This window comes from Dendropsophus ebraccatus, chromosome 10 (genome assembly GCF_027789765.1).
Source record: "Dendropsophus ebraccatus isolate aDenEbr1 chromosome 10, aDenEbr1.pat, whole genome shotgun sequence".
NCBI classification, from domain to species: domain Eukaryota; kingdom Metazoa; phylum Chordata; class Amphibia; order Anura; family Hylidae; genus Dendropsophus; species Dendropsophus ebraccatus.
In genome coordinates, this window is record NC_091463.1 from 81,060,039 (window position 1) to 81,083,033 (window position 22,995).

The 22,995-nt window shown below is 41.6% G+C and overlaps 1 protein-coding gene across 1 annotated transcript; it reads right to left on the reverse strand.

The window, feature by feature from the left end:
- Positions 1-8,465: 8,465 nt before the first annotated feature.
- On the reverse strand, positions 8,466-22,991 carry LOC138766194 (zinc finger protein 436-like). Its single transcript, XM_069943587.1, has 8 exons — positions 22,955-22,991; positions 16,526-17,049; positions 16,355-16,440; positions 14,428-14,484; positions 12,409-12,547; positions 12,203-12,310; positions 10,670-10,771; positions 8,466-10,014 (listed from the first exon to the last, which is right to left on the reverse strand). The coding sequence occupies exons 2-8, from the start codon at positions 17,037-17,039 to the stop codon at positions 9,248-9,250; spliced, it is 1,773 nt and encodes a 590-aa protein (XP_069799688.1). The 5' UTR covers positions 17,040-17,049; positions 22,955-22,991; the 3' UTR covers positions 8,466-9,247.
- Between the last annotated feature and the right edge of the window lie 4 nt (positions 22,992-22,995).

Genomic DNA, 22,995 nt, shown 5'->3' on the forward strand with positions numbered 1-22,995 from the left:
TCCCCAGTCCTGACCTGGTTCCTGTTCTCCCGCAGCTGCTGACCAGTGTGTGGAGGGAATGGAGGAGGAGAGGGGGGAGGGCCGGGACCACTGTGTGTGGCTACATTGTGTTACCGGCGTGGAGAGGCTGCACGTGGAGACGGTACCGCAGCCATAGCGGCAAATCTGTACAATCTCCTTATTACTCATAGGATGCAATAATAAAGAACTGTTATTCACCACAGTGTTCCCTCACCAGTGCTACAGGGCATGCTGGGAGTTGTAGTTTTCCAACAGCTGCAGAGCCACTCTTACTAGTCTAGTTTGTCCTTTTATATTGTAACCGGATTCACATTAATCATTTGCAGTATTTATATTATTAGTCATTTATATACTTAGTTATATTATACATTATTTATAACAGATGTTCTGTGGGGTTTTTTTTTTTACGGCTGCATAAAAACCAACACTAGCACAAAAACACCTGCCGGCTCTTTTTTTGTTCTCCATGATATAGTTTATATCCCCCCCCCAAAAAATATAATATATTAATATTATTATACATCTTTTTGTGCAGCTTTCCCCCCTTGTGTTTTTTTCTCATTTCAAGTCATGTGATTAAAAAAATGTTTTCTGAAGAATGCGATGAAAAAAAAAAAAAAACACCCACGTATGGAGTTAAATATAATTTTTTTTTACAACCTATAGAGATCTATGGGAAGAGAAACGGCAAAAAGGATTAAAGGGGTTATCCAGCGCTACAAAAAACATGGCCACTATTCCCCTACGGTTGTTTCCAGATTGGGTGGGGTTACAAACTCAGTTCCACTAAAGTAAATGGAGCTTAATTGCAAACTGCACCTGAACTGGAGACAAGAGAGGGGGAAAAGTGCCCATGTTTTTGTAGCGCTGGATAACCCCTTTAAAAACACTGGCGCATTCTGCAAACAAAGTCAACAAATGTTGGTTGGAGATGAGTGACTTTACAGTATAAGGCTGTGTTCACACTACGTATATTTCAGTCAGTATTGTGGTCCTCATATTGCAACCAAAACGAGGAGTGGATTGAAAACACAGAAAGGCTATGATCACACAATGTTGAAATTGAGTGGATGGCCGCCATTTAATGGCAAATATTTGCTGTTATTTTAAAATAACGGCTGTTATATTGAAATAATGGCCGTTATTTACTGTTATATGGCGGCCATCCACTCAATTTCACCATTGTGTGGACAGAGCCTTTCTGTATTTTTAATCCACTCCTGGTTTTGGTTGCTATGAGGACCACAATACTGGCTGAAATATACGTAGTGTGAACCCAGCCTCAGGGTATAAACCCACACACCATATACGCAGCGTATTTACTGCTGCGATACGCAGCAAATACGCAACAAATACGCAGCAGATTAGATCTAAATAACTGAACACAGCATCAAATCTAAACCATCAAATCTGCTGCGTATTTGTTGCGTATCTGCTGCGTATACGGTGTGTGGGTTTGTACCCTAAGGCTATGTTCACACTACGTATAGAGACCGGCCGGGTCACGGAACGTCCGGTCTCTGCACGGATTATCCTGATGATCTTTCAGCCGCAGGGTTCTGATGCGGGCGCATCAGCGCACACCCGCATCATAACCTCCCATAGCACACAGTGAAGCAAGCGGTCGGAGCCGCTCGCTTCACTGTGTGAACTGACAGGGTTTCCTACGGCCGCAATTCATTTCAGTCATGTCAGTTCTTTGCGGCCCCGTGCAGGATCCCGGCCGGAGTGTATACGCTCCGGCCGGGATCCCATAGAACAATAGGCATTGTTCATCCGTACAAAGTACGGCCGCTGGCAACAACGTAGTAGTGTGAACATAGCCTAAAGGTACAAACGCACCATATACGCAGCAGATCTGCAGCAGATTTGATGGTGCAACTTTGATGCTGTGTTCAGTTATTTAGATCTAAAATACGCTGCGTATACGGTGTGTGTGTTTGTAGCCTAAGGGTATGTTCAGCTGAGGAATAGGTGAGTGTTCAGTGAGATAGCAAAGTTTTCTGCTTGAATTTCTTCGCCATGTCAATTTTTCAGGCAAAAAGCGGATCCGCTGTGGAATTTTCAGCGCGGAAATTCCACCATGTGAACAAAGAAGCGGAAAGCCCATTAAAGCCGATGTACATTCACAATGTTCAAACTTCTCCCAGGACTGGGTCCAGCTTTTCCAGGCAGTGAGGGGTGAGGCAGAGAGTTATAAGGCAGCCGGCTGATAAGCGGATTGCAGAGATAAAGTGTTTCCTTTAGTTATTATTGTAAATTCACTCATCTTTATTGATAGTGTTAAATAGAGATGAGCGCAACTTGAGCATGCTCGAGTTCAGTCGATCGGAAACATTTTTGAGCAGGTGGTACTCGTTATGGACTGTGCAAAAGTTTACAGTTATTGCGCCAAAATTATCATTAGGTGCTAGGCGGAGTTGGGGGGAGGAGTATGAGGCAGAAGTAGGAGTCGCCTCCTCTGTCAGACTCATGGCCATGTGGTATGGTCCACGCTACTCACCCCACTTTGTGGTGATCCTTTCGGGGGTTGGTGAGAGAGACTTGGCTCTCTCAGGATAGGAACGTGCTGCCGTGCCGTCCATTGTGGAGTTTCCCGTTACTACCGGGAGATGTGACAGGCCATCCGAGTGCAGAATTTGGGTCGGTGAGAGTGACTCAGCTCGTTTGGAGATAGACGCTGGACTGAAACACCGGAGGCACATCCCTGCGTCTGAGCCATCGCGACACAGCAAAGCTATCCGAAGGGCTGTCGGATATTGGCACCTTTGGAGTTCAAATGAGGAGCTGTATGCTTCTCTAGGAGGGTCCGATTGCAACTACCGCGTGGTGCGACATGGTGCTGGCGCTTTAATCTACAGTCCGGACGGTACGGTCCCTAAAGCCGGGAATAGGATGAAGCTTTGCGCCACATAAAGGAAGGTAACAAAGGATGTTGATGTAATATTTCCTTGTGTGTATGAAGCTGAGGGGCACAGATTCCCCAAAGGAAACACGTTAATGCGGTCCCTTTATTTGCACTGGATCATGAACTTACCAATGCCAGCTAATGCTATCCTGTGAGGGAGGCCTGGGACATTAATATCTTAAAACTAATCCTTTAAGTGGCTACATTAACTGTGCTGCATTAACCTGGTCATATGTCCAAACAGTTTTGACCTGTTTGGTTGATGACTTGGTATCCCAATATGGGAGGGCAGAAGTGTCTCTGCACGGAGTGTTTATGCTGTATACCCCTAGTCATCTAAGGCCCTGTTCACACGTAGCAAAACTAGAGGAATTCTGCGGCGTTAGCCTCCCTCTCATAATGGCAGTCTATAGGAGGCGCGCGCTGCTGTTCTCATATCGTCTCTCTGTGCTGAAGAATGAACATTCATTCTTCAGCGTGGGGAGAGCAGCAGCGCGTGCCTCCCATAGACTCCCATTATGAGAGGGAGGATAACGGCATTCCGCGGCGGACAATTAGAGTCACATATAAAGAAAATATGCAAAAGAAGAGTCCGTGGAGCCTCATCAAAGAGTCTCGGAACACAGGACTAGCCAGATATCCCTCCGGGAAGGACCCAGCCAAGCGGTGGCTCCTGTAAGGAAACCACCATATTAAGTGGCCCTATAAGTCAATGTAATGACAAGGGAAAAACCAAGGCCAGGTAACCATCCACAAACAGCTGTTTCGGGGTGTTACCCCTCATCAGTGTGGAGCAGGATTCTGGCTAGGTGGAGAAGACCTGGTTCTTTGGAACCCCAAGGGAAACGGAAGGGGTTGTAGAAGGCCATGAAATTTTAGTTATGTTAATGGTTACTTGAGATAATAAGAGGTCGGCAGGGTTCTTTTTGCTCCAAGTTTGAGATTCAGGCTATACAGTGCTGGCCAAAACTATTGGCACCCCTGCAATTCTTTCAGAAAATACTCAATTTCTTCCAGAAAATGATTGCAATCACAAATGCTTTGGTATTAATCTCTTCATTTAATTTGTCTTCAATGGAAAACCACAAAAAGAATTGTCAAAAAGCCAGATTGGATATAATTCCACAAACAAAACATAAAAGAGGGGGTGGACAAAAGTATTGGCACCCTTATAAAAATTATACGATGTTTCTCTAATTTGTGTAATGAACAGCACCAGTTACTTACCTGTGCCACGTAACAGGTGGTGCAATAACTAAATCACACTTGCAGCCAGTTGAAATGGATTTGACTCAACCTCTGTCCTGTGTCCTTGTGTGTACCACATTGAGCATGGAGAAAAGAAAGAAGACCAAAGAACAGTCTGAGGACTTAAGAAGCCAAATTGTGAGGAAGCATGAGCAATCTCAAGGCATGTCCAATGACCTGAATGTTCCTGTGTCTACCGTGCACAGAGTCATCAAGAAGTTTAAAGCCCATGGCACTGTGGCTAACCTTCCTGGATGTGGACGGAGAAGAAAAATTGACGAGAGATTTCAACAAAAGATTGTGCGGATGGCGGCTAAAAAACCTCGACTAACATCCAAACAAGTTGTAGCTGCCCTGCAGTCCGAGGGTACAACAGTGTCAAACCGTACTATCCGTCGCCATCTGAATGAAGAGGGACTCTATGGTAGAATACCCAGGAAGACCCCACTTCTGACCCAGAGACATAAAAAAGCCAGGCTGGAGTTTGCTAAAACTTACCTGAGAAAGCCAAAAACTTTTCGGAAGAATGTTCTCTGGTTTTTTGGGAAAAGGCATCAATATAGAGTTTACAGGGGAAAAAAATGAGGCCTTCAAAAGAAAAGAATACAGTCCCTACCGTCAAACATGCTGGCGGTTCCCTGATGTTTTGGGGTCGCTTTGCTGCCTCTGGCACTGGACTGCTTGACCATGTGCATGGCATTATAAAGACTACCAACAAATTTTGCTGCATAATGTGAGAAAGCTGGGTCTCCCTCAGAGGCCATGGGTCTTCCAGCAGGACAATGACTCAAAATATACTTCAAAAAGCACTAGAAAATGGTTTGAGAGAAAGCACTGAAGACTTCTAAAGAGTCCAGACCTGAATCCCATAGAACACCTGTGGAGAGATCTCAAAATGGCAGTTTGGAGAAGGCACCCTTCAAATCTTAGGGACCTGCAGCAATTCGCCAAAGAAGAATGGTCTAAAATTCCAGCAGAGCATTGTAAGAAACTCATTGATGGTTACCGGAAGCAGTTGTTCGCAGTTATTTTGTCTAAATGTTGTGCTACTAAGTATTATTTTGTCCTGACCATTTTTGGAGTTTTCCTTCTCACACTCCCTTCATAAAGGTTAATGGTCAAAGTTTTGACATGGAACACTAGAGGATTAGGGGAGAAATGTAAAAGACTCGCGCTATAATGAATATCCTCAAGAATTATCAACCTTGTATAGTTGGGTTGTTGGAAACTCACCTGGTCAAAGAAACAGAGGCCAAGGTCCATAGGCCATGGTGGGGTGCCCAGTTTGATACGACCTATTCTAACTATGCTACGGGGGTGTCAGTCATGGTCCATAAAAAGATAAAATGGGTCCAGATAACTGGATCAGATAATTGATGAGGAGGGGGGATTTATTTTTCTTCACTGTCCCCCTCCCCTTACTAGTTCGGGAGCTTTAATTGATCGATTTATGGCGTGAGAGAAACCTGGTGGCGAAAAGTTTTTTTCTGCTGGAATAAACACAGTAATACACAGTCCAGCATAAACACGGCTTTAGTAAACACTGGTATGGTAAATTGGGTTAGGGATATAAAGTACCTACCTCGTCTGCTTATCGGATCACGGCCCATTGTTGCTTGACCTGGATACGCAGGGATGTAGGACAAGACGCACATTTAAGACGCACATTGGTTAAACCCAATAGAAGATTCACTCACGTTAGACAATGAACTGGACGAAATTTGGAGGTTAAATTTAGGTAGTGCACCATTAAAAATAGTTTGGGATACCATTAAAACGCTAATTAGGAGAAAATATTTTGGAATATTACAAGGCAAAAAAGCACAGTATAAGTTGAAAGAAAAAGATTTAAGGAAAAAAGTTCAGTCACTAGATGAAAAGTTTAGGGGGGGATCCAACACCAGTGGCACAACAAAATTTAACTATAGGTCAGGAAGAGCTGGACAAATATTTCCAAGATAAAGCTCGTGCACAACTGGGCTTTGCATTTAGGAAAAATTATTTAGAGTCGGGAACTCCCAATAAAGGGCTCATGAGGTTAGTTAAAAATCAGGAGGGGAGTAGAGAGATTTATGCCATCCGCTCAGCAGAGGGCTATACAATCAACGGCATCTTGGAGGAATTCAGGGAATACTTCCGGGAAACCTATAGGTCCAGTTGTAAAGAAAAGGATAGACATCTAGAGGTGTTGCTTGAGTCAGCCTCACAGCCTAAGCTTTCACAGGAACAAAGAGAGATGCTTGGGGCACCCATTACTGTAGACGAGCTGGAAAAGGCCCTGGCTGGTACCCCTGGCTGATCATCTCCTGGACAGGACTATCTACCTTTTGAGATTAAAAAAAGCACAAAAAAGTCCTGCTTCCGGCACTCCTGCGGGTGTTAGAACACTCGGTACAGGTGGGAGGCTTCCAGATCTATGGGTGAGGTGGAGATTATTCTGATTTTAAAAGAAGGCAAACATCCCCTAGAGAGAATCCTACAGGCCTATCTCTGGGAATTTCTGTGGTTGGTAATGGAAAAATTTTATTTAAGCAGCGAGTATATAGGTATGGAGAAGTTATTATATGGTGAGGCAAGGGCCGCTGTCACGGTGAATGGTTTACATTCTGCCTCATTTGGGTTGAGTCATGGGACAAGGCAGGGATGTCCCCTCTCCCCCTTACTGTTCGCCCTTAGTATAGAGCCCTTGGCTAGTCTGATTAGGTTAGACTCGGTATACTTGGTTTTGGGGTGAGGGGGACAAGGTGTCTCTCTACGCCGATGACATGCTTTTGTTCCTCCGTGATCATGTAGTAGCCATCCCAAGAGTTATTGGCCTGATACAGAATGTTGGGCAGTTTTCAGGTTTGGAGACTAACTGGGGGAAGTCTGTGCTAATGCAAGTGGGTACAGAGGGGGAACTGACCTTCCCGCAAGCTTAAGGTGTTGGGGGTGGGGGATTCCTTCAAATACCTTGGGATTCGGGTGTCTTGGAACATTGCGGCCTTCAGCAAACTCAACCTTAGTCCAATGATAAAGAAGGTGGAGATGTGGCTCAGACTTCCGTTGTCTAGAGTAGATAAGTTGCTTTGCTGAAGGCTGTATGCCTCCCTAAGTTTCTGTATATTTTCGGGGCAACCCCAGTTTGGGTTGCAAAGAAGGATTTTAAGAGGATTAAAATTGCACGTAATTCATTTATTTGGGCATGTCCGAATAAAGCTAGAACTGCTGATTGCCCCTAAGGAGAAAGGTGGATTAGGACTTCCGGCAATGGAAGTATATTTTCTGGGTTCCCAGGCCTTTTGGCTCCTAGACTGGAAGGATAGTTTTTTTTCCTATCATTTGGGAGAGGATGTAAGAGATACACAATTGGATATTTTTCAGAAGTTAGATGCTGGAATTCTTGAAGGTGGGTCGAGAGCTGAATGGCTCATGGTTTATGCCCTAGTTAGAACCTGGCGTGAAATAAAGAGGTTATTGAATTTGAAGGGCTTCTTCAGTTTCTCCCCCCTCTGAGACCATATACGGCTGGTGGAAGTTAAAAGGTTGGGAGTATTGTATAATTTGTTTGGAGGTGGGGTTTGAGATTAATAATCGGTGTGGTTGTTTTAGGGAAAATCAAAACATGGGACCAGGTTAAACTAGACTATAATTTTACTACTGAAAGTGTATCTGTATTATGAATAATAATAAAAAAAAATATCATTAGGTGCAAGTGCCTAGATCAGTATTTCCCAATTCCAGTCCTCACCAACAGGTCATGTTTTGAGGATTTCCTTAGTATGTCAGGTGATTTAATTATACTCAGTGCATCAGGTTCTATTACAGGTGTTCTTTGTATGGGATATCCTCAAAACACGACCTGTTGGTGAGGCCTGAGGACTGGAATTGAGAAGTACTGGCATAGATAAAGCTTGTGCCATTGTTTGGCTAAAAAGAACTCCACAAGAGTGTAGGAGTAGAGTACTGCTGCACAATTTTTTAAACTGCTCAAAATCAAATGAAATTCTAAACACTGCGTGCAAAAACTGAGTATAAGCAAGTTTCAAGTTTTTTGCTTTTTTCCCCCTCTCATAAATTTTTAATCATGGGTTCACATGTCTATTCTTTGAGCTGAGGCGTGCAAGCCCTCCCATTCAAACAGATAGCAGGCAGGATTCTTATTCATATTGAACAGGCCCTAAAGCAATAGTTTCTCTGGCATTGCACACTGCCATTGCCCTGGTAGGCCTATAGTCCTAAAGTCATACAATCCACTGATCTCAAACATCTTTACGATCCTGATATATATATATATATTTTTTTATAAAGCAGAATAAGAAATGATCCTCAGTGTTTAATGATTTTATCATGTACAATTCTCCAACACTGGCAATATTTACAGAGACACAGAGGATGAATGCACAAGGCAATAACAGGAGGAATACTCAATACCATGACTGCTATGCCTACTCTTATGAATAAGACCTTTACGTGAGGATGTTTAAAGCTCTGTAGGCTATGTAAAGGTCTACTACTACTTTTAAGCCTGATGGAAAATCCTGTGATACTGCCACTTAGTAGTGGATAATGAGCAGCCGGCCTCTTCAACTGGTCAATGGTGAAATAAGAGAATAGGATATTCTGTGTTCTGTGAGGATAAAAATTAAACATCCAAACATAACACATAAAACCATCAAAATAACAAAAACATAATGGAGAAATATATTAATAACTCAAGATTAACAACAAACAGATGAATTGAGCCGTGAGGTGCGGGCTGCAGATACTAGCGGGTCAACTTCATATGAACGTTGGAGCCAACTAATCATGTGCTTTACATCTTGAAAGGTCTATGGGTTCATGAACATGTGATGTTCAAAGCCCTTGCTTCCACCAAAGTCTTCCCTTACGTAAGTTCTATAACGTGAATGGCAAATTTTAGGTGGACTGAAAGATTCATGTCCCACCAGCTCTTTCCGCACCTTCTGGAGCACAACACAAACGGTGCTTACCACCACCCTGGCACTCAGGATAAGTTAGTTTTAGGGTCTACACAAAGGTAGATGTGATAGCATCTTCCAGACATATGGTCTGAGAGTCATTCCACAATCATGGCACACTCAGTTTCTCTATTCCATGAGTTCTTAGGTGAAAGTTTAGGTATGACCACTTTGTAAAGCATTTCTTGCACTCGGGACAAGTGAAGAGCTTATCTGCGGAGTGTGTCCTTTGGTGTGTCACCATGTGGGAACTCTGGGTGAAACGTTTACCACACTTGGGACAAGCAAATGGCTTCTCCCCGGTGTGTGTTCTGTAATGTGTTGCCATATTTGACCTTCGACTAAATCTCTTTCCGCAGTCGGGGCAGGCGTACGGCTTTTCTCCTGTGTGCGTCTTAAGATGCATTCCCAGATGAGACCTTTTGGCAAATCGTTTGTTACAGTGGTTGCAGGAATAGGGCTTATCTACTGAAGAAGACTGGCCCTGTGCCATCTGATGGATGAGAAGACTGTTCATGGTCTCAAACAACTGATTCTGTTCTTCACAGACACGGACGGGATTGTGATCAGCATATGCTTGTTCTTCATCATATATGTAACCATACTGATTGATCTCCTCTTTTATTTGTGGATGTTCTACCGATGTGAAGTTGGAGTCACCGCAGTATCTGGTGTAGGCAGTCCATGCTTGCTCTTCACACTGCTCTGATGTAGACGTATAAGCAAGGCCATCATCTATAGCATGCCTAGGTGACGCAATAGAAAAATTTTCTCCACTGTCCTCCAACTGGGAGCCATGAAATGAGGTGGCATTGTGTTTTGCTACGTTACTGGATGATGATGACAAGGGGTAGGAGTCTTCTTGCAGCTCGTCCTCTAAAAAGAGATGCAAAAAGTATATAGAATATAATAATGAAATGGAGATATAGGGTAGCCCGCACTACTCCACACTAGATCACGGATAGGAACAGGTGCAGTGTAATGTAGCAACACAGTGGTTCAGGCTCGTGGAGGTGCTCTGCAAATCTAGCACAAATTGCTAGAGGAGCAAAGAAGCGGCACTCACGACGTTGCCAATTATCGTCTTTATTGTGTTCACTGTGGATTCGGCACAGAAGAGGGAAGATAGAGGTCTGGAATTCCAGACCAGACCAGACAAAGTGCTACAGCAGCATGCAAACATTTGTCTAGGAATGCACCCGCTCTTCCATCTTCCCCCTTCCATGCTGAATCCCCAGTGAACACAATAATGACGATCATCGGCAACAACGTGGTGAATGCCACCTCTTTGCTCCTCTACATTCATATAGAATATAATGCTTCGCATCTTATGACTATAAAGAGCAAATCTGTAAAGGATATAATAAATAGATACAGTTTATTATGGGTTGCATGCCAGTGTTTTTATGCCATGTTTAGGACTAATTTATGAGTGGGCATAGCCGTGAAGGGATAACCCCTTTAGCTATGCCAGTTTAGACAGCACAAATACTGTATATACAATATTGCAGTGCTTATTCTACTAACATACCTGTGCAGGTGGCTTCCTGGACGACAGATGTTTCCCAAGCATTCAGCACATATGTCTCCTCCATTGCTTGACCAACTGCTTCAGAGTCTGCGCTGTATTCAGCTATAACAAGGAACAAAAACTTTAATGAAAAAAACTATTGAGAAAAAAAAAATAGGTATTTGTGTATAGAGAGAATGTCAGGTGTGGAGATGCCAGGACGACCACCCAGATGGCACTTAATAAAGAGCCACAGCTCAGTTTAAAATATATCACAGTTTTTCCCTAGGTTTATCCCCAGTTTTAGGCTATGTTCACACACAGTCTGTCTTTTTAATGAATTATTGAAATAAAATTGAATGATTTTACGTGAGCTGAAGGAATCCAGTCTTTTCTTCTTTATTATGTTCACACACAGTATTTTTGCAATCAAACCCAGGAGTGGATTGAAAACACCGAAATAAATACCGGCATTTTAAAACAATGGCTGTTTTTTTTTTTTTTTTTTTTTAAATAACGTCTGTAATTTGACATGAAATATTGGCCATCCACTCAATTTCAACAGTGTGTGAACATAGCCTTTCTATGTATTCAATCCACTCCTGGTTTTGGTAGCGAAATACTGAACAAAATACTGAGCAAAAATACTGTGTGCGAACATAGCCTTAGGGTCCGTTTACACGTACAGGATCCGCAGCAGATCTGCAACAGATCCACAGCAGATTTGATGCTGTTTTCAGTTATTTAGGAGAAAAAAACGGTGCAGATCCGGTACGTGTAAAATTAGGTTGTATTTTTGAGACACAAATCCCCCCCCCAAATTGCCATTTTTTCCCCCTTTGGTTCACATACTGCTTCATTTTATATTATAAGGCCACGTTCACACAACATAAAAAAAAAAAAAAAAAAAGACGGCCATTGTTGCAGATCGCTGCAACGGCCGTTGTTTATTGCCAGCTGCATTTATGTCTATGGAACATCAGCTGCACTGTATACAGTGCGACCGTTGTTCTCTGCGGCCAAACAAAAAAACTGACATGTATATTTTGTGCGTCCGCAATTGAATTGTGGCCTCACAAAATAGTCTGTGCACACAATGGATAGTATGGTACCCAGCGTAATATACATTGTGTGCCATGGTCAATTGGAGTGCGGGCACAGCCAAATGCGTCCGCATTCCAATTAATAGAAAGTGAAGTAACATCACAGAGAAGGTCCGGTGTGTGAACATGGTCTAATTGTTACGGCCATAGAATTAAGTGCATGGGATTATGTGAACTGTTTTTTTGGCATAAATTTGAATGAGCCATTTTTTGCTCTCTCCACCAAAAAACAGCTATTAATTTTTCAAAAGAAATTTTCAGGAAAGTTTTAGACTTTTTATTGCCTGAAAAAAACTTTTTTTTAATCCTCAAAATGTTAGTATGGAGTAAAACATAGTTGTGTAAAACAAGGGCGCTTGTCAGGATTTAATGCTGTCCGTAGTTCAGGCAGCATACATCTCCTAATAGTCTTCCTTTAACCCACAGGGTACTGGACAAAACTATTACTCACCTGCATAAGTGCTGGTTGATTCATCTGCTGGTTCAGTTTCGTCTCTGCTTTGGCTTTCATCTTCTTCCTCTGTGACCACAATAGTCTTTACATCTTCCGAGCACATTTCTGATATGTAAAAAAAAAAAAAGTTTTTAAGCAACAGATTTCTGTTCATATAAGAAACTACAGACCCTTTAAGAAGTCCAAATCTGCCAAGTTCTTGCCTGGTTCTTCTAGGAGGGGACTGCTGGATCTCTGATGATTCTCCTTCACCACCTTCTGGTAAAGGTCTCTGTGCTCTTCTATATAGTCCCACTCCTCCATGGTGAAATAGACGGAGACATCACCACATTTTATAGGAACCTGAAATTAAAAATAATTTGGACCTCACTTGAAAGGTGGGTTATACACTCTGGTCACCTGGTAGCACCCTAGCATTAATAGAATGGTACATTTAATGTAGCCCAGTGTGGTGAAGATGGTAATATTAATAACCTTAGCGGTCTACGGCAGTGACTGTCAGCATACTTAAAGTGTCACTGTTGTCTTTTTTTTTTTGTTGTTGTTGTTGCAAAAATCAGTAGTCTAGGTGATTTTAAGAAACTTTGTAATTGGGTTTATTAGGCAAATATGCCATTATCTGCATTCAAAAGCTGCATTATATGCTTTCCCTAGGTCCCACCCTCCCTCCTCTCTTTCGTTCACTGCTCATTATCAAGAAATCTCGACTCTTCACATCAGTCGGGCCCTGTGTAACCTATGGAGAGGGGAAGGGGGAGGAGGGAGATTAGTCGCCAGCAGAGAACAAAGGATTACACAGTGGGAGCTGTGTGAAAGCCGGTATTCAGAGGTCAGTGCTGACTTCAGAGGAGATAGCCCGGTGATGTAGCTGTAAATTAACTCTTTGTTGTCCTGTTTTGGTGCCTCATCTCCCTCCACCTCTCCATAGAAAACCATGAAGACAGGGGGGAGAGCTTCAAACTGCTTTTTCATGATAAAAATGCATTTTTTGGCTAATAAACCTAATTACAAAGTTTCTTAAAATCGCCTGTACTATTAATTTCTGCAAAAAAAATGTAAACGACAGAGACACTTTAATATTGACATATAGAAAAACAATAGAAAATGTAACCGGCACTGCAACAATATAGGAAGACAGTCTTATAGTTTTTAATAAAGCAAAGGTACGAACATGTGGGGTGCTCCTCTCTGTAGATGCAGTAAACAAATTGATGAACCAGCAAACAAATGGTTGAGAAGGAACTCACCATTCCATGGTAATAGCACCATTATTGTTTAGCATCCTTGCTGTTTGCTATGCATTTGATGTATTTTGCAAGAATAAAAAGACTACCATAGAGTGCCTTCTCGACTCTCTTTGTTTCCTGACACTTAATATGGACAGTGCTACATTTTTTCCAATACAGCGTACAATGGACAGGGGACTTAAAGGGGTATTCCGCTCAAACATGACCTTTCATATGTTGCTGCTCATGGTGAGACTAACAATTACTTCCATACTTGTTATTAATCAGTCTCCTTCCCGCAGTTCTCAGCTGCTGCTTTCTGCTGAAGACACAAAAATCTGTGTGTGAGCTTTTCCCTCCATCTCCCTCCACCCTTCTGAGATGGCTGATGTTAACAAGTCCCTGACTGCCACTTTGTAGCATCACAGTGAGTGCATCAGCAACTTAACCTCAGATTAACCCTCCCAGCATTACAAAGAAGCTACAGAGTTGAAGATAAAGCCAGTCAGGGACTTGTTTACATCAGCAGTCTCAAAAAGAAGGGGGGAGGAGGAGAAACGGAAAAAGCTTAAACAGTTTTTTGTCTCTTCAGCAGAAAACAGCAGCTCAGAATTGGGGGAAGGAGACTGAATAGATAAAAACAAGTATGGAATGATTTGTTAGTCTCACCATGGGCAGCAACATATGAAAAGTTTAGTTTGAGCAGAATACTCCTTTAGTTTCACATCTCTGGTGGTCTAGGGTCATAAAGATGATATTACCTGTACGGCTCTATATCACTAGGGATTTTCATAATATTCTTATTAGTATTAATATCAGAATCCCTGGTGTTCTAGGGCAGTGAGAAGGTTACTAGAATCAATGAGTAACACCTAGTACTTAGGTGAAGTACTAACAATGGCTACAATCTTCTCACCTACAATATATACTACCTAGTTATACTACTCCCCCACCCATCTTGCTGTATATCAGACAGTATATTGCAGTAGTACTCACCTCTCCATTTTGTGCACTGCTGGGTGGAGTAGAATTCTTTTTTACCATTACATATTCCTAAAGAGCAAGACATGGATATATTTTAGCATCTCCATGATGATCAAGGGAACTATACATTGTATGATATAGAATATAGGAAGGTATAAGGTATAATACCAATGCCTATCTTTGTGGCCCAACATGAGAAACGGAAAAGATTGTACAGCTGGACCCCAAGGCTGGAATAAATATAATACTATAATAACATTTTACAAAGGCCAGGAACATTACTAGATAATTGGCCCATGTAAAAGTAGCCGCGATCAGCTGAGGAATGGCAAAATATATATATAGCTATTGGCCGTACATCTCCCTGTGTAAAAGGGAAACTGACAGCATGTATCTGTGCTGCCAGCTTCTAGATGCCTAGCACACAAGCAGCGCATACATACCATCTGCACTGCGGGGTGTTCTGACATCTTCATCTTCTTTACCCCAGCGGTACCAGAGGCGGTTCTGTGACACTAAGCTGCTCTCCAGTGCCACTGTATCATCAGGATACAGCAGCAGCCAGGACAGAAGCACAGTGTCACAGACCCGCCTTTGTGACACTGGCAGCCTGGGATAAAGAAGGTGGTGATGCCGGATCACACCACAGCTCTGATGGTATATATGTGCAGATACATGCATATCCGTGCTGACAGTTTCCCTTTATTAAATGGCCACATGAACAGTACACGGTTTGTGCAGCCCCATTGATTAATTATGCCATGAAAATAAGCAGCAATCTTGCTGATCAGCACTCATTTGCGGCAATGGGCGGATAAGAATTGTTATGTGTACATGGGGCCCTTAAAGGGGTTGTCCTGCGAAAATCTTTTTCTTTCAATTCAACTGGTGTCAGAAAGTTATATAGATTTGTAATTTACTTCTATTAAAAAATCTCAAGTCTTCTCATACTTATTAGCTGCTGTATGTCTTGCAGGAAATGTTTTATTTTCAGTCTGACACAGTGCTCTCTGCTGACATCTCTGGCCGAGACAGGAACTGTCCAGAGCAGGAGAGGTTTTCTATGGAGATTCATAGAAAACAGACACAGAGTTCCTGTCTCGGCCAGAGATGTCAGTAGAGAGCACTGTGTCAGACTGGAAAAAAAAAAAAAAATTCCTGTAGGACATACAGCAGCTGATAAGTATGGGAAGACTTGAGATTTTTTAATAGAAGTAAATTACAAATCTATATAACTTTCTGACACCAGTTGATTTGAAGAAAAAAAAATATATTCACTGGACAACCCCTTTAAGGGGGTAGAACAACTCTAACAAGTCATAAGAATGGTTGTATTATCAATCTGTCTAGTATGGGTCCATGAAGCAGTGTCTATAAGATGCTATAGGACAGCTTCAGGTCTGCAGCTGTTGCAAAACTACAATTCCAGAATGCCTGGACAACCAAAGCTTAGCATGATGGGAATTGTAGTTTTGCTACAGCTGGAGGGCCAAAGGTTTCCCATCCCTGTTTTATAGGGAGTCACATAGGCGGATAATAACTAAAGACCATTCCTTCATACACCAGGTAAGTATAAATCTACTGGAGTAAGACGGACCAAATTTATTAAGAGGTGCATGTCACGCAATAGATATACCTATGGTTGTCTTCGTTTCTGAAGCTAAAAGTTGAGTCCAACTACAATGCAGACAATGGTGGAGATTTATCAATCATGGTGTAAAGTGAAACTGGCTCAGTTGCCCCTAGCAACCAATCAGATTCCACCTTTCATTCCTCACAGACTCTTTGGAAAATGAAAGGTGGAATCTGATTGGTTGCTAGGGGCAACTGAGCCAGTTTCACTTTACACCATGTTTGATAAATCTCCCCCCATGTACTGGGATAAGTTATAGTAAATGAGCCAGACCTTGATTTTTGTCATACATGACTCCTCTCTCACCTCTCCGGTCAGCAAGGAGATGATCTCCATGGCTAGTTTTAACAGTCTCTTATTCATTATCTTCTCATTCTTGTTTTCAATGAAATCTAAAATAAAAAAAAAAGAAAAACAAATATTTAAAACCAGTTGATGGGTAAATAATAAACCACTGTTCACACCCATACCCCTTACCGCTGTGCGGATCTGTGCCAATCGATTTGTCCACCATTGATTTAATGGTCAATGTCAAATCATGTTTTATATCCCCAGATTCAGAGATTTCTGGGTTTCCCTTCATCAGCCCCTTGAAGGACGGTCCGATCTGTGGGGGAACGGCTTGTATACAGGAGCTGACATGTGACAGGTTTTCTATTTGGGCCTTTGTGCAGGATGGAGCCTTGGAGACTTCTTGTACCTCAGAGAGGTTTGGCACATCGACTGTAGGGACGGCGTCAGGTTTCAGAACCATCTTTGTGCCATTGAACATGTAACTTTTTGGCGAGAAATGTTTTGAACAGATCTGATAGACCCCAGTTCTGCTGGACTGTAGGATATTCTGCAGCAACGCATCCATGTCAGTGAACTGGTTACCAGTCTGCTGGAGCCATAGTTTAATCATGTGAATGGAGCCTGGGAAGCCATAAAACGTGACCTCGCTGTCACATGAGGAATCACTGCAGCAGCTCTTCACAAAACACTTGGTCATTGTGGTTTCCCTGAAGAGAAAAAGAAATAATGATTACAATGAAAGGGTTAAATAGGTTTTCAGTTTTAATTTCAGAGCGGAAAACCAACTCTGACCACCTCCTCAGATTACACTTCATGCCAGGGATTTGACAAATGCTGCGGGTCTCTTTACTGTTTATCAGACACAACGCTGCACATTTGGTTGTGGCTGTGCCTGGTACTGCAACTTAGCTTAAAAGTGTCACTGTCGTATTTTTTTTTCTCTCTCATTCACTGCTCATTATCAGGAAATCTCTTACATCAGTTGAGCCCTGTGTAACCTATGGAGAGGGGAGGGGGGAGGAGGGAGATTAGTGGCCAGCAGAGAACAAAGGATTACACAGCGGGAGCTGTGTGAAAGACAGTATTCAGAGGTCAGTGCTGACTTTAGACATAGCCCGATGATGTAGTTGTAAATAAACGCTTTGTTGTCCTGTTTTAGTGCCTCATCTCCCTCAACCCCTCCCCTCTCCATAGAGAACCATGAAGACAGGGGGGAGAGCTGCATTTTCATGATAATGATGCATTTTTCAGCTAATAAACCCAATCACAAAGTTTCTTAAAATCGATTGTACTATTGATTTCTGCAAAAAAAAAATTTCAACGACAGTGACGTTTTAAAGTGTATGGAACTGAGCTGCAGTAAAATATATATAAAACATATCCATGCTAGTGCAAAAATAACTCAAATTTATCAGTCACAATCCCCAGGGGACTTCAAACCCCTATCATGTGAAATTGTAAAATCACATTGGAGAATGAAGCCCCTTTAAAGATTGCAAACCAATGACCAAAACTTTCTGATCTCACCTGGGGATGAGACTTTTCTTCTCCTTTTTGATGTGTTTAATAAAGGAACCCTTATGGCTCAATGGTTTGCACTTTTTTAAAACCATGGTGGAGGCAAATCCTTAGAAAATGTGGAGTGGCTGACAATATTCCTCTGTACTTGATGATGGTCCCCCTCCCTGCCCATGTTGCACCATGGTATCTGAGCACTGTCTATATAATGGTGTTGGTGCTGGAACCTTAAAATGTTGGTTTTATTGTAAAGGCTATGGGATAACCCCATATACTTACAACGTTTGATTTTGCATCTCCACTTTTAGTAATTACACACTGATATTTGATGTTATACGACTGTGCTGCTGTAAATGATTTGTGCAAACTGCAGTACCATGGATGGCCACTACAAAATGTATAGTGCTGTGTCTGTAAACACTTACCTCCTTTTCTCCCTTTCTTTCTCTTTTTTTTCCCACAGGTTTACCATGAGTACACAATATTAATTCTATTGAGGGTGTTAATTCACTATGACAGTTTAACTTTTATATATTGAAGGAGTAGATACACTAATTTTATGTAGAACATTAAATGGAGGGAGTGATTGTGATTATATGGGATATTCACTATAGTCAAGTATTGAGTTACACATTATATTTAGTGTTGGATATTTTTGTACACTATTATTATCATCACACAAGACATATTTTCAGTGGGTGTTTTCTTTTATAGAGGTGTAGTCTTTTTTATTGTTCTTATATTGTTCTGATGTATTTCTTTTTCTTTGTTTTTAAGAATAGGGGGAATTGGAGTGTCATAATAATAGAAGTAGAGATAGGATTGGTCTTATAGCGGGGCCGCTGCACCAGATGATAACTTATAATGGGTAAACACATGACAACTGGAGGATGATTGGAAGAAACAGTCGCTGTATTGAACTAATCCCCTGTGGTAACGTGACTCGGCTTCTGGTCGGCCGTTGGTCTTTCTATATGCATCTCCCTTGATATAAAAGATAAAACATTAAAATAAGCTGGGAAATTTGGACCTTTGGTGACTGGACCTTAACCAAGAACTAAGGGAGGCATTTATTAAGTCCGGCGTTTTTTACGCCGGACGTAAAAATGCCCCCGCAGCTCCGGCGCTACGGAGATTTATGTAGAGGCGGACTGCCTCTACATAAATCCCGTGCGCGCCGTTGCGCACCGCCGAAAACCTACGCCAGCTGAGGACTGGAGTAGGTTTTCGGCGTACATTTTGGCGGAACGGATGATAAATCGCGCGGACTCTGAGTCCGCGCCCTCCGTTCCGCCCACTCTCCGCCCCTTTTCCGCCCCCTGGCGTACTCGGCGGAAAGTGCCGATTTGCGAATATTTTATTCGCAAATCCGCCATTTTTGCTTAAAAAAATACGCAAATCGGCACTTTCCGCCGAAAATCAGCCATTCGCCGGATGATACATGTGGCCCTAAGACTTTACAATGTTTCACAAATTGGATCAGATCTTGATGGGGATTTAGGACTCTTTATTGAGCCATAAAAGGGAAGTAACATGGATCAACACATTCAGAGAATGAATACTAGGATAAAGAATAAAGAGGAGGAAGAAGGCAACCACATGATGTATTCCCTTGGGACATTCAATATGAACTTATGTGGGATATGTGATGCAATTATAGCAAGATATTAGAGCCAAGCAAATATGGTTAGGTCTTATATGAAATCATGTATTGCTTTGCACGCTTTTGATATAAATATGTGTTATATATATATTCATATATTATGTACATGTTTTTTCAGTGATTTGGAGTGGAGGCAGCCGCGTATGTGGCGAGTCTGGTATTTTTCAATTGTAAACATGGCACACGTGAGACTATTGATATATTTGGTAGCAGCATATATTTTCTACAGCCAAAACAATTAAGCGATCCAAGAAATGTAACTTCGGTTTATAACAATGTATTTCTTAGGTTGTATGTATCAGCAGGATTGTGGAGGATGTATCCTATTGTTTGGGTTATGCACCGGATTATGGTGTTAGTATGAGTGTACATGATAAAGTGTTATTGCCAGTCTGACTGTTAGGGAATAATGACGGGGATAACTTGTATGGATGATAGAGAGCCTGTTGCATGGAAATGTGGATATCTCTGGGACAAATTTATAGTCAAGAATAACATCGATGAGCAAGTGGTAGATGGGAAAAGAAACTATATTGAGTGTCTGTACTGGGGTAAACATATTTTGGATATACAACCAGGAACCTAATCATGTGTTGCCTGATAATTCTGAAGATATAGTGTTAGATATTTTTCGCCGTAGGGACATACGGGATACTTTAATCATGGTGCCAATAATATAACATGTGAAATTGTGAAATTAGATACCTGTGGCAGTATAATGAATTCTGGGTACACAATTAGGTCACATGACAAGGTTGGAGATATGGTGCCAGATATTCACCATAGGGATATACAGGAATTTGTAATCATGTTATCAATAATATATAAATCATGAAGATTAGCAGAAATGTTGGAAAACGGGAGTAATTTGTAGACTATTTTTATTGTATTGTTGGGCATATTAGGTATGGGATGTGGATCTTATTGCTTGGTTGTATAAGTCATGAATATAAGAACTATCAGGCTAAGGAATTGATATAATATAAGAGAATCAAAAGTAACAATACAACAAAATATAATAAGATAATTGATAGTAACAATGCAATGAAAGTATTATTGTATATACATGGGGGAGGCACTATAGTGTACGTGTGTGTACATATGTGTGCGTGCATGTACGCGTGTGCAAGTGCATGTGCATATATGTATTGTTTATTGTATAACTATACTCCAGCATTAACTAATATTGACTAATACCCATACTCTTGAAGGTTAGGTATCCACTGAGTGTAGTGATTTTGAGATGAAGGTGCACATGCGCATTGAGTATTACCCATGATAAATGTATGTGAATGAGATTGGGATTAGTTGAATTGGGTTTATTTGATAGGTATATATATGTGAGGTTTTTGATAATACTTGAGTTGGGAGACTTAGTGGTGGAATGCATAGGGATCGTGTGCGCATGACCAACGACGTGTAAGGGCACGCTGTGCGTACTATGGAGCGCAAGACGTTATGCTTAGTCCTTATGCGCTGTGAATCATATGATGGATCATTACCCCGTCGAAGCATGCGCCATGTGTGGAACGCACGCCACGGACGGCCATGAATGACTGCACCACATGCGCGGTGATTGCACTCCAATTCCATAACTGAATGGGTAAAGTATATTATTTTATTTCTGGTATTCATGATATAAGAGATAGACTATTGCTAGTGATTAATTGCCCCAGATGAAGTCACCATTCTGGAGTGACGATACGCGTAGGGTTTTGTCCTAGAGCAGTCCACTGGGATCCTGGGTGATATTCGCTTTTGATATTATGAGACATTTTCTTGCTGCTGTGGGGATGGATGATGTCTATTTCCTTGTATTATAGGGGGATGTAGATTTGGTTTCACTATTGGCGTTCATTTATTATTCATGAGGTTATTAATATTAGGAAGCACTGTATATGATGTATTTATTGTTGCTTTTGCACAGAGCACTTTAGAGGACATTCATCCTCAGCAGTGAGGGAATAGGTGTATATTTTTATATTTATGGTTGTGGATCCCATAGCATTTTTACAGGTGGCACTCTAGTAAGAAGTTCAACTTATCATGTTTGCTTCTGTGGATACTTCACCCATGTGGGTGTATTTTAAGTGTTTGTCTAGCTTTTTGTATAGGAATAATTGATGTTTAATAAAAATTATTTGAATTGTTGATCATTTGTGGGTGCACCATTTAGTGTCTTTTCTGTTTTTGTACTATGTTTATTGGTTGAAAACACTGGTGGCATCCCATATTTTTTGATAATAGGTTAGCTCTCTGTTCTATAAATACTTGTAAACACTTTTACTTTTACTTTTACACCGAGCGATAATTCGCCCGATCAACGATTTTGAATGAACGATTTTTTTTTATAACGATCAGCGTTTAGACGGAACGATACATCGTACGGAAAATTCGCTATGCAATCGTTTAAGCCTATCTCACACATAGGTGAAATCGCTGAAAGACTGTTTACACTGAACGATCTGTAAATTTTTTGCGAACGATCAACGATGATTTGAGAACATGTTGAAAGATCAAAATGAACGTTTTTTTTGCTCATCGTTTGATCGTTTGCTGCGTTTACACGTACGATTATCGTTCGAATTCGACTGTTATCGCGCAAAAACGAACGATCAATCGTTCCGTGTAAAAGGACCATTACCTAAGCACTGCAGCTGCTTCAATCAGCTAATGGGTGGGGGTACAGCTGCTAGATTCCCACCAATCTAATAATGGTGGAAGAATAAACCATCAGTGATAAAACCCCATGATAAATAAAGTGTGCGTTTGCAGAGATTTATCTGACAGTTTTTTAAGCCAAAGCCAGGAATGGATTTGAAAAGAGGATAGATGCCAGTCTTTCCATTATGACCTTTTCTCTGTTTATAGTCTGTTCCAGGCTTTGGCTTCAAAGATCTGTCAAAACGATTGCATAACTATTTTTCCGTACTATGTATCGTTCCGTCTAAATGCTGATCGTTATAAGAAAAAAAAATCGTTCATTCAAAATCGTTAATTGTGCGAATTATTGCTCCGTGTAAAACCACCATAAGAATGCCCACTGCCGCCTGGGATAATGGAAACCTTATCCTATGGGGGTCCCCAGGGATCTGTCCCCCACCTGTAGGTGATGTTATATTCTGGGACAACCCCTTCAGTATATAGTGATATATGTACGATCAGTGACATCACCTGTCTATGCAGTTCTGCTACAACAAAAACTAAAAGCAACATAGAAGCAATAAAGATGGATGACTCTCTATGTGCTGCAGGTATGAGGCCAGATACACATAGTATAAAGCTGACACACAGAATGATGACAAACACCACACACATAGTATAAAGCTGACAATATAGTGCTGCACCACAGTGGTGACAAACACCACACACATAGTATAAAGCTGACAATATAGTGCTGCACCACACACATAACCTCACTGTGTACTTACACACTGGAAACAAGTTGCAGTGCACACTGACAGGAACTTCT